The sequence below is a fragment of the Saccostrea cucullata genome, unplaced genomic scaffold, assembly GCF_032062105.1.
Source record: "Saccostrea cucullata isolate Sc308-1 unplaced genomic scaffold, CSIRO_AGI_Scuc_v1 ctg590, whole genome shotgun sequence".
Classification (NCBI taxonomy): domain Eukaryota; kingdom Metazoa; phylum Mollusca; class Bivalvia; order Ostreida; family Ostreidae; genus Saccostrea; species Saccostrea cuccullata.
In genome coordinates, this window is record NW_026928156.1 from 107058 (window position 1) to 127331 (window position 20274).

General features: G+C 34.0%; 1 protein-coding gene across 1 annotated transcript in view; it reads right to left on the bottom strand.

Annotated features, from left to right (window-relative positions):
- The window catches only part of LOC134276620 (period circadian protein homolog 1-like), a 47890-nt gene extending 28348 nt beyond the window's left edge, over positions 1-19542 (bottom strand). Inside the window, exons 1-4 of the mRNA XM_062758852.1 lie at positions 19388-19542; positions 7129-7205; positions 959-1042; positions 618-772 (exon numbers count right to left, since the gene is read on the bottom strand). Coding sequence (XP_062614836.1) covers positions 618-772; positions 959-1042; positions 7129-7175 — 286 coding nt within the window. The 5' untranslated portion in view covers positions 7176-7205; positions 19388-19542. The remainder of the gene's footprint in view (positions 1-617; positions 773-958; positions 1043-7128; positions 7206-19387) is intronic.
- Positions 19543-20274: the final 732 nt, after the last annotated feature.

The following is a 20274-nucleotide window of genomic DNA, read 5'->3' on the forward strand; positions in this document are numbered from 1 at the left end:
GGTCAATTGAACTAAACCACGTGTCTGCGATAAAATGTAAACGTAGTAAACAAGCATGCTTTGTTGTTCTGTCATCGGATTGGACAATGACTAAGTGCGAAATAATAACAAAAGCCATATAAGGTCTTCTCAGACACGCGTATCCCTCTATTGTACTAAGACCCGCCCATTCTCTTGCCATAAAAGAAAATTTTCACTCAAACCTGGCCGAATTTAGCTGTGATAGGGTCTAAAAAATCAAAGATAATGCCGCATTCCTTGTAATTAAAATGTGTCTGAACTATTGAAACTATTCAAAAGGTGTCGTATTTATTCACTTATGTTTGAAAACTACCAACATCGTTGTAGATTTAATATCATTCGTCGTGGAAAAAGGGGCCCCAGATAGCAGTTATGTCACATCATCCTTTCAGTCAATGTGTTTGTTGTATTTATAAATAATATCATGAATCACTCAAAATTAAAAAATTTTCAGATAAGTAAAGTTGAAGTTCGGACAGGTAAATGTCTTGGTCACTTGTCTGAATGGAAAAGTACTAAGTAGAAAAAAAAGTTAATGTATAGTCCTGAGAAAGCCAATATTTTGAATTACTCTGTGACTTTCTACTGAAGACTACCTTGGATTTTTTGGAGACTCCCAATGACATGCTCCAGAGCTCCTAACGTCCCCATCTTCCCTTTCCTTCCGGACGCTGGGGGAACCATAGCTTTAAGCTGACGTAGATACTGTTTGACTCGAGCTTTACGCTTCTCTTTGTGTGTCATTTCACTACTGTAAACATAATAACAGTGTTATGGTCACATTTCAACATAATGAAATACTGAACATACAAAGTTATGTGATTTCTAGTAATATTAAGATGATTAAAATAACTTTGCTGTATTTTTTTAAAATGAGAATTGTTATCATGGTCATCTGTCTATAAATGATTGTAATCTGTCTATAAATGATCGTTACCTGCAGCCACTGGTTGAGGGCTGGTCCTCGAATGTGTCACTGCCACTCAGCGACATACTGAAGCTGCTACTACTGTCTTGCATTCTACAACAAAATCTCAACACTATCATTCCTGTCTCAGTTGTCGACATCCATAGGAAATTAAAATGAAGCTACAAACAACAACACGTCAACCTTTCTGTGTATATCCCTGAGAGGAAGACCACCGGTTCCTGCGACCACGTCATCACAGAAATATCGTACCAAATCTAAACAGGGTTTATTATACACCCACCATTCTCAGCCCATGAGAATCTCTAGAAAGCTCCTTCTTAACTGAATCTTTTAAATCAATACACTCACTAGAACTCAGGGGGAATGATCTCACTCTCATTCTAACCTTCCTTAAAACTTGTTTATTAATGAAATGTCAAAGTGAAGAGATACACACTATCACTTCTAACAATGGCTGTTTCCAATCTAATACAGCCTGTGTTCTACTTATAGCATTTTCTTAGTTTAGCACTTTGTTAACCTTCTTGAAATCAAGTAAATTTTCCACAACTGTTATTCAATTCCTAAACATACACAAGCTTGTTCTGTTATTTGGACAAAGCTATAATTAAAAATTTAATTTATCATTAGAAATTGTAATATTTTCAGAGTTCTTGAAATCTTTTTCCGCTGTCAGTCACTTGGACTGACTGCCATGTGAAGTTTGTCAGTCCAGACAGATCTCTATCAGTCAAAAAAAAAAATCAATAAAAATATGTAAACTGTTTTTAAATTTTATTTTCAATACATTTTACATACCGGTCATTTGGACTGACACAGAAACTAAAGTAATCGGTCCTGTGCGTTTTTATCGGTCTTGCCAACAGAACCGAAAGATTTCAAAAACTCTTTCCTTTTTTTTACACATATGAAATAAAATATGGATCTAAGACTATGTTTTTTCATATGTGTTTAATGTGGATATGTGATAATGTGAAACAAGTTCTTGCTATATAGATAAATAGTTTAAAATACTGCTGTGTATTTCACTACAATTCTGAGTTTTTGACGGTGTACTTTGACTCGTCATACTTGGCTGAGAAACTATAATTAAAGTCTTTATTACTATAAGAATTCTAATGTAACCATACAAGTCTGGAGTAAAACAACCATCAAAGCATTTTTATTAAACTGGTTAAAATCAAAGACAAATATCCAAACCTGAGACTTTTATACCAGGTAATATTTGAATCTAAAATCAAATCAAGTTCAATAACGTCTAAAAATGAGCAAAAAAAAGCAGAGTTTGGTGCTAATGCACAGCCCCGTCCACATTTCTGGTTTTAGTAAAGCATTTATGATGAAGCATAAGCCACTTAATAAATATCATTTAATATATAAGTAAAATAGAGAGGTCATGCAAATGACCATGTGCGTCTATGTGTTGCTAGGAGAATTCCCTGTGGCTGTGCCTTACAGTGGTAGCAACAAGTTGAACGTGTGTGGATTTATAAGTACACAGTGGTATAAAATTTCTTACACTAAAATTAGGCTAAAATTTAAAAAAAAATGTTTGTTTGGAATTGCCCCTCCCCGCTGATAAATTTTTTTTAGCAAAATATTGAAGATTTTTTTTTTTTAAGTACTGTTTTTTCATCTAACAATGTTTATTACAAGTTCGTTCATCAAATTAGCTTTATAAAATTGGGTTTGAGGTCCACATTGATTTAACAACACTGGTGATGGTCAGTTAAGGCCACAGTAAATACATTCCTAGATTCTCATCCCTGCCCACCCCGATTTTTTACTCCCGCCTCGATTTTTTTAATTTCTGTTTTTCTTCGTCTTAATTCTGATCGGGATCAATATTCAACTACCATTCAACTTTCGTTTTAAATTCCTTGAATGTCGGCATGATTTTGACAGCTGAAAAGATGGTAATTGCTATAATATATATGTTAAACTGATTCATTGGTTCTGAAAGATTGGTGATGATGTGTAGTGAGAGATAAATGGACCTCTACCATGACTTTTATTCGGGTATTATAGATAAATCTGCACCGAATGAACAGGTAAATAAAAATTCTGCAAAATGGAAAAAAATAAAATAAAAGCCGCCCACCTACCTCGATTTTTCAAAAAATTCGGATGAGAATCTAAAAATTTTTTTATTATGGCCTAAACGCTTTCTTCATAGTACATTGTATTTATGATATAGCGGTTAGAAGATCCTCAGAAAAATGAAAGCTGCCAAAATGTCAGACCGAGTTTGAAAATTGAACTGGGCAGGTCCGTTATGTTGACCTTAAAATTAAAAATGATCGTTGAGTTCAGTTATCATCTAAATTACAGGGATCAGAAATGTGTTATCCTGATATCGATAATAGAAAGAAGTTGTCAGTCTGACAAATCTTTGAAACATAATGTTATAATAAAATTGATTCAATAACTGGCAAGGATGCTAGATGAAGCACCCCTCCTTATTTTCCATGAAACACTGTAAAAAGTCCAACATTCTAAAGAATTTTCGTGTGGCTCTTACTGTTAGTATGGATTGTCTTGACAAACATGATGAGGGCTAGAAATTCCAAGGAGAAATCTTATGAAATAAACAGATAAAATTATCTTTTTATGAATATTCAAAAAAAACTTTGAAGTTTGATGCTGTAATTTGACTTTGAATAAATGATCAGATCCAACATTGAATTATAATTAGATTGATCTTTGAGTACCCCTGTGTATATATTTATTTTAAAATTTAAAGAAAAGTGATCTGAAAATCACACCACTGTTCATTGAAGTTTTTATACAAGTACAATTTTGTAAAAAAAAAAAAAAAAAAAAAAAAATCCCTCCCTCCATCCTGGGTCTAAAAACTCCCAGGCAGCAATTCCAATCAAACATTTCTTTCAAGATGGCCTTACAGAAATTGTATTTGTTGTGATGTTGAGAAATAATTACGTACATCTAGGTATATTTTTCATCAACATGATCAAAGTCAGAGAATTATTTGATAAAAATGGATTGTAAAGTGACTTACTGAAATGACGCCATTTCATCGAATCTTGCTTGGTTATGTTGGTAAATCTAACTCTTCACACAAACTATTCATATTTTCCCTTTTAAATCTAAATAATTACAGACCTGCTCATTGTTTAATTCATCAATTTCTAATTTTCATACAACTGATGAATTTTTTGCTTGGCTCACACTTGCTAACAACAAAAGGTCATAGTCCTCCTCCAGAGAAGCTAGCAACATTAAATTTTGTGCCATTTCAATTTACAATTACAGAAAAGAAATTCTTACTTTGACTCATTTATTTAAATTTTTATCCAACAAAAAGTTTAATTCCAAAATGTTTTACATGTACCCGTACACATTCAGTTTGTTAATAAACAGAGCACAATGTTATTTAGGTGTACTTGTTAACACACTTCTAGGTTTACACATAGACGTACACTGTCAAATGCTGAACCTCTCTATTCTCAACCCCCCCCCCCCCCACTTATTAATGCAAATTTAATTCCTAACACTTGTCTAAAGACTTGATACCTTCGTAATCAATGAGAGTTCTACAGACACTGAAGCATGCAACTAAATGAGTTTGGAATACTGCATACATAGAGCATGGAATTAGCTTTACTGCACATAAATATGAGCTTTGTCTATGTAATGTGCATACTGTGCTGAAAATGTTCCATTTATCATAATTGTCTTCATATTAATTTTTTTTTTATTCCTGAATAAGAACATGGAATGGTCCAACAGCACACAACCCAAAGATCAGGCTTTTATCGGAGAATACAAGAGAGCATTCAAATTATAATTAAATCAATTGGGAAGGTGTAAAAATAATCAAATTTTAAAATCCTGTCTATTTTGTCAATGTTTTCAAAATTTCAATGCATTTTTAGCAGTTTCTTAAACTTCTAAAATGGGAAGAGATATTAAAACATACTGACCAATAAGAGTGAAACGATACACCGCAATATTTTTTTTTGGTTTGATACACAGTACAGTCTCCATTTTCGGTTCAGTTCATTTTTCTGTCGGGATCGTCATTCAGTCAGGTTTGGCATGAGGTATAAACATGCTCCTACGTATAATTAGTACAAAAAACGTAAATTTTTGTGGACAAATAGTTTTTAAAATAATTTTTAACAGTCAAAGCAATTAAGAACCCTCTCTACACTGCACACTAAAGAGTTCTGATTCTATGGTGTTTTTCTGCAGTTAGAGTGATCTGCCCTTAGATCTAACTTATAAAAAAAAATAGAAATTTACAGTATATTACTCAATTTGTAATTAATTCAAGTATTGTTAACATTTTAAAATGCCAAGATAAATCAATGGAACATGTTTTTTAAATGTATTGTCTACATGGAAGTAAACAACAGCAGTGATTTCTATTCATGGATACTGTGTTGTCTTTGAACATTTTTCCCAGGGGTAAATGCCACACACCATACAGTGAAAATTAAATAGAAATTAAATTAAAAAATAGAAAATAAGCTAAGTATTAACTCCTTTATACAATATATTTTTCTCAATGTCCAAATAAAATTTGCACTGGTGTAGAGAGGGTCCTAAAACTGATTTCTTCTAGCCATTTTGCACGTAAATTATTTCTGATCACTAGATTAAGTAAAAGGAAGCATAAAACCACGGTTGAATTTGTTTTTTGCTATCAAAATGTATCGTATCGAAAATAACCGCACCAAGACCAAATTTTGCGATACATATCGAACAGTGAAGGAAGCGTATTGTTTCAACCCTAACCAACCGGTAATAATGAAAGATGCTATCAGTGCAGACCATCCGACAAGAGGTTGCCAATTTAGTTGAATGTACTAAGAGAACTATCAATAAACCATAAATTTGTTAAGTTTTGTAATTATACAAATCTAAGGTCCTTATGCACGTGCATAATTAAGCTCTGGCTCCTTAGTGGGCCTCACCCAATCTCTGGGCCAAGATTTGAACACTTTCTCCAGAACCTTTCAAGTTGAACAAGGATGCTCTGCGCCAACTTTAGTTAATATTGGCCCAATGTAGTCTAGGAAGAAATCAAAAATGTGAAAAGTTAACAGACAGAATAATGGGTGAATGTTGGACAATTTGTGATCAGAAAAGCTCACTTGAGCTTTCAGTTTCAGCTCAATATTTAGATCACTTGAGAATGTTGAGCTTTTAGCTTAACATTTAGATCACTTAAGCTTGAGCTTTCAGCTTAATTTTTAGATCACTAAAAGAGCTGAGAACTGAACACCTGATAAGCTACACTGCAGTGTCATTCTTTAGGGATAGTTGCATGCTTCAGGCTATATGTATATCTCATACCTTATTACTAAATGTGCAAGAGGAAAATTATAATAATAATCTATTATCAAAATAAAAAAATCTATCTATCCATATCACGTAACAAATTACAAGAGGTGCCTTCGCCTCAAAACTTTGCAAAGCAGCAAAGCATGTTAATAAAATAAATTATGTTTTATACTCACTTGAATCTCTAGGTCCCAAATAAACTACAATATCATAAACTTCTTTATCATGTTTATGTAAATTCTCAATAATCAGTGATTGGGAAGGACAAAAAGGTTAAATGGGACTATGGTGCAACTGTCAACATTTTTAATGCGCAATTTTTAAAATTTTCAATGCGCAATTTTGAAAATGAATGGGCCATCAATATACTTAGTAACCTGAGGTGCCATTTTAAAAAATAACAAAATGTTTTCGAGGTATGATGATACCCACAAATTCATGTCCACCATGAAATGTAAAATGTTACATACATAAGACTTGGTACTTATTACTTCTTGATCCATGAAATCAATTCCCTACAAACCGACTTGGTACTCATTACTTCTTGATCCATGAAATCAATTCCCTACAAACCAACGGATTTTCCTCAAACCACGAAAATTTGAACCCACAAAAATATGTGATTTTACAATAGTTACACTTGATCTCTACATGAAATAATAAGTTTCCCCTGACAAATTTCTACTTTTCACTACATGGAATGAATAGTTGTATGCATCTGTCAAATATCTACAGATATATCAATACATGGAATGGATGGTTGCCCATGACAGATCTCTATAGTTATACCCCTAGACCAGAGAGTAGAAATGTTCTAACATTGAAGCATGACCAATGGACTGTGATCCAAATAAAAAAAGACTTACCCACTTAAAGATCCATAGGTAGAATCAGTGTTGAAGCATTCCTCCATTCTGATTTCTCACCTCCACCATCAACAAACCTGTAATAGAGACAAACCATCAGCCAATCAACAAACCTGTAACAAAGACATCAGCAAATCTACAAACCTGTAACAGAGACAAACCATCAGCCAATCAACAAACCTGTAACAAAGACATCAGCCAATCAACAAACCTGTAACAAAGACATCAGCAAATCTACAAACCTGTAACAGAGACATCAGCAACTCTACAAACCTGTAACAGAGACAAACCATCAGCCAATCAACAAACCTGTAACAAAGACATCAGCAAATCTACAAACCTGTAACAAAGACATCAGCCAATCAACAAACCTGTAACAAAGACTTCAGCAAATCAACAAACCTGTAACAAAGACATCAGCCACTCAACAAACCTGTAACAAAGACATCAGCCACTCAACAAACCTGTAACAAAGACATCAGCCACTCAACAAGCCTGTAACAAAGACTTCAGCCAATCAACAAACCTGTAACAAAGACTTCAGCCACTAAACAAACCTGTAACAAAGACATCAGCCACTCAACAAACCTGTAACAAAGACATCAGCCACTCAACAAACCTGTAACAAAGACATCAGCATATCTACAAACCTGAAACAAAGACAAACTGTCAACAAACCTGAAACAAAGTCAAACTATCAACAAAGTCAACCATCAACAAACCTGTAACAAAGACAAATCATCAGCAAAATCTAAATACAAGCATTGTAAAAATTGCTGGCTTGTTTGTCTGTGGACAGTTAATTTTAGTTTGACTTTTGAAAGTGGTTGGATGATCATTCTAAAAATTCTGAAAATGAAAACTAGCCTGATTTTCCTTTTGCTTTACTATACTAGTAAAGTGGTGCTGATACATGCTACAATAAAAGCAAACCAAAAAAAATTCAATGTATCATCATTAGGGATGTCAAAATTGTCAATAATTAATATTCAAATATTTGATAGGAGTATTCGAATATATTTGAATATTCGATAAAATAAATACATCTTGCATTATTAAATATATATCTTCACTCTCCTGTCAAGCAGTATAGGTTTTATGCCATTATTTTAGATTAAAAACTCGTGCAGAGTTTTGAAAATGCACTACAATTATATATGTATATTTTAAAAATTATTGAGTAGTATACATTCAAAATGTAATGATTGATTTTTGAAAATTCAAAAGATTCTTAAATATGTTCTAGATTATATTGATCGTCTTACGAAAGTCTACACTGATAACTCCTACAAATTTATACCAAACAGAACAATTATCTAATAGCGAAATATTAAAAGCAATTACCTCTTGCTAATCATAATATCCTGATAATGATTTTTAATGATATTTACATAAACAAGAAATACGTGTGTTTACTGTAAAACTGGGTCCTTACAGCAATACAGGCTGATTGTTTGTACTGGAAACTATTATACCACTAATTAAGTGAACAAATAAATAAATTACTCTAATAGATACACTCTTCACACCTTTAAGATAATCCAAGAGGAGTGTTTTTTTTTATTTTGTACAAACTTGATTCAATTTCTAATAAAACTTGCCAGGTTTCTCTCTTCATAATGCTTGTATACTTAAAAACGAATATTCGAATCACAAATTTATATTCGAATATCAGCTCATCGAATGAGTATTCGAATATTCGTTAACATCCCTAATCATCATATAATCTGCCCTTTGTGAGCAACTTTGCTTTTCATATTCTAATATTCATATTTAAAAACAAATGGCCCAAAGACCAATAAAAATTACCCAAGTCAAGCACCTCCTTTCTAACAATGTTTAAATGAATCCTCTAACTGCAGCTTTAGCCTTATTTTTTACCACACAGCAGCATTAAACTGCCATAAGAATCCGCACAAAAATCCTCACAAAAGCTGCATTAATTCATCTTGTATGTCAAAAAAGCTCTTCATTGAATCTGTAATGAAGCCATGACTATGATTTCTACATCCTTCTGACTTAATGACAAAGCAAAATTACTGTGAATAACAGGTGACTATGAAGGTTCTAATTAACACGCAGCATCAGCAACACAAGATAATAAGTAATTTTATTAAAAAAATTGTGGGACTCATGTACATAGGTATAGCACTTTCTAGAAATTAGAAAACGTGTTTTGTAATGTGCTGTAATAACATTTATATGTCCCGAATACATATCCTGTAAACAATTACCAAGACCAGTTACAGGTAGTCTCAACCAGACTCTCTGTATTGATTTCTGCAGGACTCCACAAATATCTTAAAGGACAGCATTAATATTGATTCTTGGGTGGGGCTCAAAATCAGAACACGCAGCATCTTTCAATTAAATAATGTACATGTATAACACCTGGGCAATTAAAATTGTTTAAATCAGACTTAGAAGTGTACAGAAGTAAAAATGAGGGCAAACAGTATCAAGGGCAAATGTTGTCGGCCAAATAAACATACAATCTTACAGACGTAAAACCATATTTTTTTTTTTATCAAATCCACCCTAAGCAACCTTTAAACTTCAAAACAGAGAGGTTTGAGTACTTTCAGGAGAGAGTGGGGCAAGTGAGAATGCCTTGCGGCTTAGCACTCTACCTTGAATCTGATAAACCTACATACACTGATGAGTTACATTCTCAATCAAATTGGTGTACCATCATAATGTTGTTCTGTTTTGATGAGTTTTGTTGGAATTACTAGCTTCTTAATATTTTTAATAGGAAGGAGACTACAATTGCAGATCAGGACTAGCAATGCTTATGCAAAAATTGTTTGTTGTTTAAGGTCCCTATCGAGAATTTTTCACTCATGACAATATCAAGAGGCCACCACTTGCCAGTGGAGAGCAGCAAAATTTTACTTATGTTCGGCACTCATAGCAACTGAACGGTGAGAGATCTTTTTGTGCCAGCACCAACTGAAACATGGGACCTCAGTTTATACCATCTAATCAGAAGACCCAAGTCTCCACATCGCACAAATTGGGCTTGGAACCCGCTGCGAAAGAATTAACTCCTTATTCTGCAATTTTAGAGCAGACACTTGACCACTGCCCTATGATGATCATTATAACTTATTTACTAAAAAATATGAAGACTCTTGTTTTATAATTATATTTTCAAGAGAAAGGGTACACCTGTACCATGTAAAAAGTATATCATGTATGACATGCTGCTTAGAATTATAGGAAGCATAGTAAAACACTGAATGATGGAAGGTGCTTTATTTTAGGATGAATTGTTTTTTGTGTATTATGCAGGGGCAACCTATATATTAGTATATAGGTCCCTGGCAGGGGTTTAAATTTTCCCTGAACATTCACTGGTCCAAGGACTATTAAGATAATAAATTTCACTAGTCTGTGTTGTTAAATTACTAGTCCAAAATTTAAAAAAAAGCATTCTCAATTTTAATCTATTTTTAATCAATTTGATTACAGAGTTTTCTTCAGTACTTTGGGACTGGGGGCTTGGGCACCCAGAAATCAGAATTTCAGCATCAATAAGGCTAAAATGAGAATCTCCCAGAAAACCCAGTCACTTGAAACTTATTGTCAAAAAGCTTTGTTTTTGTCTGTGTATTACTTAATTAAACAATTATCACAAATCAAGACTATTCTTGGTATGAATTATGTAATTACTTGCATCAAGAACAATACTGTAGTGGTACGAGTTACCTAATAATTACGAAGAAAATCCAACATGGCTGAACAACAAGACCTGCTTGAACTCTACTGAAAAGCATGCAATAAAGAAACTGCATTTGATCACATATTTTGTAAGTTTTTCTTTGGGAAAACTTCCACTACATTTTGGGAAAATACAGGCATATTTTCAATAAGGACGGGGGCCGAATTTGGGCCCCAAATCGGCCCTAAAAATCACTGGTCAGGATTAAAATATTTTTTTCTTCTCAAAACTACTAGTTCCACGGACTATTAGAGGGTAACAATTAGCTAGTCTGCCCCCATAAACTTTAGGTCCCGGACCTCAGACCACCATATTTATGAACCCCTGTTTATGTTTTCTGGGTGTGTCTGAAAACACTCAACAGCATAAAATTAAAAATTCACTGAAATAAGTAAAATGGCATTTTACGGTATATAAAAAGGTTCTCATCATAGAAATATAACATTACATTTTCCCCGCAAGCACTTTTATGGCACAATACAAGTTTCGCTGAAAATTAGAGTGAATAATATAATGACGTAATATTCTAATAAGATTTAATATAACTTTTCTTATTTAATGAGATTTTAGCAAGTATAAAATAGAAGGAAATTGGCATTAAATTGAAGGTTCAATGTAAAAAGTGCATGAAAAATATGTGATTGCGGGGAAACGGTATATGTGTGATTCTGCGATAGAAATAGGAAATGGTATATGCATTGAATTGTGGGAACACTTCTAGTATACTGGTCCCTGTAAATATGGCGCTAAAATAGGTGCCGCCGAAAGCGGTGTACAATATATATACAATCGTGTAAGCAATCGACAAAATCAAAAAAAAAAAGCCACAAATAGCAAAACTGACCCCATTTCATGTTCGTTGTGAAAAATTGGGTTTAAAAAACTGGTTTTTAAACACAGTTTTTTTTAAATGAGAATTAAAAGATTTCGTAAAATAAAGTACTTGTTTAGGAAGTAAAACTCCATCTTCCGTTGTTTAGGAATGTGATCACAAGATCAATTTTTGACGTAATCTCATAAATATTCATGAGATGCATCACTTGTGTTTTGACGTAATGAAGAAATACCTGATAGAATTCAAAGCACAATGCTATTAAAATTGCGAGATTTTTTAAAGAAATACAGGGATTTAACAAATAATAGCTAATTACAATGTACTAGTTATTGATTGATCAAATTGTGCATTATCATCAATTTGAAAGGATCAATATTCTTTATATGGACATTACGAGGAGGTTAGGATTTCAAGCTGCAGTAAACGGTAAGTCGCTTTTACAATAACTTGCTTAAACTTAGCACTCAAAATCCGTCATTTTTCGACATTAGAGTTGATTCACCCGAACTTTTGTTGATAAAACTTTTTGTTCTTTGTAAAGCAAAAATTTCATGAACTAACCCAAAGTGATGGGAGATTTTTAAAACAATTGCAATCTCTGAGCTTTATACTCTAACCCTAATCCATCGATCGCATACAACCAATGCACCCATATTTCATTAACAGTTTTCTTAATATTTGAACTTTTACATGTTTCATACTTTATTCCTTTAAGATCCCTCTATTATATGTCTCTGCCTAACCTAATCACTCGATCGGAATGCGTTTTGTTGAAGCGAGACAGTAGGAAATGCCGGTTTGTTTACATTCTGCATAGCAACGGCAAGGGAAACTAGTGCTAATTGTAACGGGGACCGTTACAGATGTTCCCCAAACGCTCCCCAACTCTCTTTTTGTGCCTTTTACCTGTAAGCTTCATTAAATACGACAAACTCTATGTATTTGAGACTCGAAGTTCATTCAAATTTTAGCATTGCCCGCGTGCGCATGCGAATGCCTGTGCGTAATGACCATATCATTTTGTCTACACAATCCATATATTTTAATATACTAAAAATTAAAGTATTTAATCTAAAAGTAATCCAAAAGTAATAAAAAATACGCTCATTCAAGTGTATTTTTGATTTTGTTCATTTCACGTGCACGCACGTGCATACATGAGCACGGTGACCATACCTTCTTGTAGAAGTCCATTACATCTATCTATGTTATAAATCCCACCCCGTATGGTTGAAAACCAAGGGCGTTATACCTGTTAAAAGTTTCAGCCAATCAGATTGCAGTGCACGTACACGCACGTGTATGCATGTGCATGGTGACCATACCTTTCTTGTAGTAGTCCATTATATCTATCTATGTTCCAAATCTCATCCTGTTTGGTTGAAAACCAAGGGAGTTATAGCTGTTTAAAGTTTCAGCCAATCAGATTGCAGCGCACGTACATGCACGTGTATGCATGTGCATGGTGACCATATTTTTAGTTCAGTAAATCTATGTTCCAAATCCCATCATGTTTGGTTGAAAATCAAGGGAGTTATAGCTATTTAAAGTTTAAGCCAATCAGGTTGCAGCACACGTGCATGCACGTTTTTTTATGATAATTGCTATATATCATGTTGTAGGATATCCTAATGCATGGCTATTTTCAAAATTTCAAAGGATTTCGTCAAAAAATAAGAAAGATATTGAGACTTTAGTTTCAGCCAATCAGAGCAGAGCGCACGTGCATGCGCGTGAGATCTTGCTATTTTGACCATGTCATATTGTCTATGCTTCTAATATATCCTTATATAATAAGTTTCAAAGCATTTCATCAAAAATTTAAAAAGTTACGCCTATATCAATTAAATCGGTCATTTATATATTGCAAGCACGTGCGCGCAAAATGACCTTCGTTCCGCAAATCTACATAACATGTCTACTGACCCTAAAAACATTTCACCTTAGTCGCATGTATAGTTTACCAGATCATTCCCGGACAAAAAAGTACCCAGGAAGAAGAAGAAGAAAAATAATAATAATAAGAAACACAGTAAAAACAATATGTTCCCCAACTTCGTTTGGGGAACATAACAAGAGGCCCATGGGCCACATCGCTCACCTGAGAAGCTTTGACCATTCTGTTCTTTACCAGATTTATTCCTTGTAATACATAATGCATCCCCACCCTATGAAACTGATCATAATTTAGACATTTTGAAATCTTCACTATCATGTGCACATAAGTTTCAGCTTTTCTGGCCCAGTGGTTCTTGAGAAGAAGATTTTCAAAGATTTTTCCTATATATTTTTATGCAAAACTTTGATTCCCAATTGTGGCCCCGCCCTTCCCCCTGGGGTCATGATTTGAACAATTTAGAACCTACACTACCCCAGGATGCTTCCACAAAAGTTTCAGCTTTTCTGGTCCAGTAGTTCTTGAGAAGAAGATATTCAAAGATTTTTCCTATATATTTCTATATAAAATTTTGATTCCCCATTGTGGCCCCGCCCTTCCCCTGGGGGTCATGATTTAAACCATTTAGAATCTACACTACCCCAGGATGCTTCCACATAAGTTTCAGCTTTTCTGGTCCAGTAGTTCTTGAGAAGAAGATTTTCAAAGATTTTTCCTATATATTTCTATGCAAAACTTTGATTCCCAATTGTGGCCCCGCCCTTCCCCTGGGGGACATGATTTGAACAATTTAGAATCTACACTACCCAAGGATGCTTCCACTTAAATTTCAGCTTTTCTGGTCCAGTGGTTCTTGAGAAGAAGATTTTCAAAGATTTTTCCTATATATTTCTATGCAAAACTTTGATTCCCAATTGTGGCCCCGCCCTTCCCCCGGGGGTCATGATTTGAACAATTTAGAATCTACACTACCCAAGGATGCTTCCACATAAGTTTCAGCTTTTCTGGCCAAGTGGTTCTTGAGAAGGAGATATTCAAAGATTTTTCCTATATATTACTATGTAAAATTTTGATTCCCCATTGTGGCCCCGCCCTTCCCCCGGGGGTCATGATTTTTTAAATTTAGAATCTACACTACCCAAGGATGCTTCCACATAAGTTTCAGCTTTTCTGGCCCAGTGGTTCTTGAGAAGAAGATTTTCAAAGATTTTTCCTATATATTTCTATGCAAAACTTTGATTCCCAATTGTGGCCCCGCCCTTCCCCCTGGGGTCATGATTTGAACAATTTAGAATCTACACTACCCAAGGATGCTTCCATATAAGTTTCAGCTTTTCTGGCCCAGTGGTTCTTGAGAAGAAGATATTCAAAGATTTTTCTATATATTTCTATGTAAAAATTTGATTCCCAATTGTGGCCCCACCCTTCCCCCGGGGGTCATGATTTTTACAATTTAGAATCTACACTACCCCAGAATGCTTCCACATAAGTTTCAGCTTTTCTGGCCCAGTGGTTCTTCAGAAGAAGATTTTCAAAGATTTTTCCTATATATTACTATGCAAAACTTTGATTCCCAATTGTGGCCCCGCCCTTCCCCCGGGGGTCATGATTTTTATAATTTAGAATCTACACTACCCCAGGATACTTCCACATAAGTTTCAGCTTTTCTGGCCCAGTGGTTCTTGAGAAGAAGATTTTTAAATGACCCCACCCTATTTTTGTCTTTTCTTGATTATCTCCCCTTGTGAGGGGACTTTAGGATGCTTTGTACCAAGTTTGGTCAAAATTGGCACAGTGGTTCTTGAGAAGAAGTCGAAAATGTGAAAAGTTTACAGACGGACAGACAGACGGACGGACAGACAGACAGACAGACGGACGGACGACGGACAAAATGTGATCAGAAAAGCTCACTTGAGCCTTCGGCACAGGTGAGCTAAAAACCACTCATGCGCAGTCACATGATTCTGGGGATCGGCATACTAGAAACTTCCCGATATTTTTATAATAAATCTGTATACCACTTTCATTTCAATATGTGCAACCTCTGCAAAGAAAATGAACGGAAACTGTAAATCACTGCAATCTTTTTTAAATCTAATAGGCATATCTCTGTCCAAAATGGTCCAATCCTACCCAAAACAGAACTTGAACTATAGATATTTTTATGATAAATCTGTATACCAAATTTCATTTTAATATGTGCAACATCTGCGAAGAAAATGAATGGAAACCAATGGTGGACCGATGGTTAGCTGCAGAACTGTAGCTCTCCGAAAAAATATATATTGATAGACCGGAGAGCTACAGTGCCACCCACTGAAAAAACTGTATATTTATTGCGCACAAAAAAGTGCGCTGTTTCTCGATTTATTTCTCCATGTTTTTAAAACAGTCATCTCAAAATATTACTAACCATGTGTTCTAAACATATTCTTTCACTGTTTTCACAACAAAACATTTCTTATAATTGTTTTTAATAGCCCTCCTGGCCCTGAAATTGAGGTCATCGAAAATTTCGCCTATTTATAAGTGCCATTTTGGTTTGTCCAATGCGTTTGTACAGATGTAAACTACGAAAGTAATTGATAGAGGAGTAAGGACTTTATTGAAATCTAGCTTATTTTGCAATTGAGGTAAGAATTTGGAAGAATTAAACCAGAACCAAGCACACTTTTTTGTGCGCAATAAATATACAGTTTTTTCAATGGGTGGCACTGTAGCTCTCCAGTCTATCAATATATATTTTTTCGGAGAGCTACAGTTCGATCTGCAGGGGTAACCCGAATTACCGAAATGCCCCTGATTTACCGAAATGCCCCTGGGAATTACCGAAATGCCCTCTAAAACTACCGAAATGCCCCTTGAATTATATTCTAATAGTCATTTTATGATAATTTATGATAAATTTTATTAACGAAACTATGTATTTTGAACACAAATGTTAAAAAAAATGTGTTTAATTGGCTCAAATATTGTGACCTCTAAGAGCGATAACTCTTGCAACATTGTCTCAGCGGGAAGCATGTTACTGTCCGTTATCTTATGGTCCCTCTCTCTTTCTCTCTCTCTCTCTCTTTCTCTCTCTCCCGCTCCCCATTTTGTTGAACAAATTTTATACCGTATGTGTTGTTAAGTATTGAAAAGGAAGAAGAGGAAACATGGCAGAAATACAAGTAAGTATACACAGTTTTAGTTACATCTCATATAAGTATAATAAACGCAAGGTTTAAAAAAGAGAGATTTTTAAAATTCGACTTCTGGGTAATCAAAAGTTGTAAATAAATAAAAAGCAATAGACAAGGTCGGCCAAAGTATACAGGAAACGACAAACTTAACTACTGACTGTGATAAAATATTAATATTGTGTGAATCAGAAACGGATTATGGAAACTTAAACTGCTAAAAATATTGTTAAAATGAATGTTTTTTTTCTTTTCTTATACATTTTTAGGGGTTACTACCAGTTACAAAATAAAAAAAAAACTTACCTGTCCAGTGCTTTAAAAAGTCGTACTCTTTCTCTTAAATAGCAATGTCGGCAATTTTTTTTAATGGATAACGGTACGCAGTGGGAGACTTAACCCCTGGGGCTCAGCGTTGTAAAATTTATACACCAAATAAACAAAGCTATCAAATGCTTATAGCATATTGAACTTAAAAATTTTAATTAATTAATTCAAATTATTCAGCATGTAAATCGACAACATCAAGAAAAAAATAATTCTGCTAATATGAATACAAATACTACTAGAGTTATCTCTGTTAGATATTAGATAAACGAACCTTTTGAAAGAAAATAAAAACATTTGTAAATAATTTTTTAATTAATTTTTTTTTAAATATGTATAATTACCTCACTACCTTTCATAAAGACCAACGTATCTGAGTTTTAAAGGGGCATTTCGGTAGTTTCAAGGGGCATTTCGGTAATTTCCAGGGGCATTTCGGTAAATCAGGGGCATTTCGGTAATTCGAGGTACCGGATCTGGAGTGTTGGTAAAATGGGTAGGCAAACCCGGGCCGGGGCAAGTTAAAAAGCCGGGGCAGATCGAGGTTTTTCATATTTCCGTCTTCATACTCTATCGATCCAGCTGAAATTTTCAGAATGTATTTGATACATGATTATTTATATTCGCTGCTAAAATTGCCATGAAATACTCTAGATTTGAGATTTTATCGGCGATTATTGATTTTCAAGTTGGTAAAATGGGTAGGCAGTTTCCCAAGTTCATAATTTACGTTTTCAGACATATGCTGCGAAAAATCCGTAAAGTTATGAATAATTCTGGTGTTTAAGAATATGTATTAACTATATATTTATATTTCTTCATTGGTTATTGCAATATTTACGCGAAATTACATGTTTTAAGAAAAACCGGGTCATTAAAACCGGACCCGATCACCCGAGAAAAACCTGAAAATTCCGGAATAATTGTACAGGTTTACTCTATTTTACTTGAGATTATTTGTCATCTGACAAGTGTCAGGCCCTTTTGAGAATACCTCCATGTGGTCAGAGTTGGCAATGTAACAAAAGTAATAGCTAACATCCTCCAATACAAACAATTTGCCTTCATTATTTCGGAATTTTCGGGCTTGCCCCGGGTATATTTTCCCCGTTTTATGCCCCGGCTTTTCTGAAAATGCGCAAATTCTGCATACTTATAGCTTTTATAATGTAAAACTAATTATATTTCGTTTATATAGAGTGTAAAATATTGGAAAAGTCCACAATTGTAATGGTTTAATGAGTATTTATTAAAAAATACCGTGAAATGTCTTATTGAATTTGCCTACCCATTTTACCAACCTGGAAATGAACAAACGCCCAGAAAATCAGAAATATTGCGTATATTACGGCGATATTAACAGCGAATACAAAGGAATCTTAAAGGAACATAATCTGAAAATTTCAGGTTAATTGGTGGAGTCTTAGCGGAGATATTTGAAAAATCTCGATCTGCCCCAGCTTTCAATTTGCCCCGGCCCGGGTTTGCCTACCCATTTTACCAACACTCCCGGATCTGCAGCTAACCGACAGTCAGACAGAGTCAGAAGCAAAGCAATATGCCCTTCCTTCTTTGAAGAAGGCATAAAAAAATCACAGAATACATCATCCTAATTAACAATTCACACTGAAAAAAAGCGTTATAATATGAAAATAAGGATAAGGTACAGACAATGATACAAACTATTTACATGTATCACTATAAGAAACATGATGTAGGTTTTCATAAAACAAAACAAATATTTACTGTACCTCACGGCTTTCATACGAATTCTCCACCGAATTCACGGTGAAGGTTTATACAAATGTAGCTGGATTTCTCAACTGCATCATAAATCGTCTGTTTTTTTAATAAATGAAAAATCAGTTTTATTATAACGATCGGCAGGTTGCGTCTTCTACAAATTCAATGGCTACTTTTATGACGTAGAGACCACGTGACTCCAAAACCAAAATATTTACAAATATGCCCGATAATTATTCTTTTTTAAAGCAGACTAAAATTAAAACAATGCCGATCTTATTTCTAATGCCAATAAAACTTTCTAATACATTATTTTGACATATTGGCGAAAGCAAATTTTTAAAAATGGTTGCTTTGGTCAGTGGTCGTGTGTCAAAAAACGTGCAGTGCAGGAAAAGCGAATATTCCTTTCATTTTTTTTTCTTTGAACCGTAGACTATCCAACATTGCAATAAAAAGAAAACTATGTGGTAAATGTGTAAATATAATAATTAGATTTATTCTAATCATGCTGATAGAATCTAATCATAGGAATTTTGAGGAAAACTTACATTTTGTGCGCAGAGAATCGATTTAGAGATTTGTTGCTTCCTTTCCTCAGCAACACGAATATTAACCTATCCTGTAAGATTAATAATATTTACAGTAACTTAAAAAAGAGAATAAACTTGTCGGTCACAATAAATCACAATATTTAGTGCTTTCGCAAAGTCTTAAATCTTTTCTTCTATCAGTCTTGCTGTTTTGGAACGTGTGCTACCACGTGAAAATATGTTACTTGTTGAAATCGTGCCCGAGTGAACTCGCCCCTGGATAACTTGTACATGAAATTTGAGAACTATGCTATTAATCCTATAACTCTAATTTCTTTTATAAAATTAAAATGTTGAATACCATTAATAGAACTTAGGCTCTTAGATATACTTAATTAATTTGCTTTATATTTTCCCCGTTTTATTTTGATGAACATTACTGTCCGTTGTCCAGTTTGCTAACCAACATGTCCAATAAATTAAAAAATAAAATTATATCATCCCAGACTTCAGAACAAATTATTTCATAAACTTTCCAATGCAAAAATATTTTCAATAAACTTTCCAGTACAAAATTATGCTTAGTAAACTTTCCAATACAAAATTATTTTGTCCTTAAACTTATTCTAATAAATAATAAAAACGAGTCAGCGCTGTAGCTGCTGTTATTTAAATGAAGTAAATAAGATATCTTGTATCTTAAATTGGAAAGGTAAAAAAACGAAGAACATGAATTTCAGTTCAATTCAATTCACTTTATTGACAATTACTATGTCGGCATACAGTCATGAACATTAATAACATAACATAAATTAACACAATTAATATAAGTATATACAAAGTGAGAAATATGAGGTGAACAAAATTGTATATTTCTCAATATTAATATTCATTTTTGACTTTCT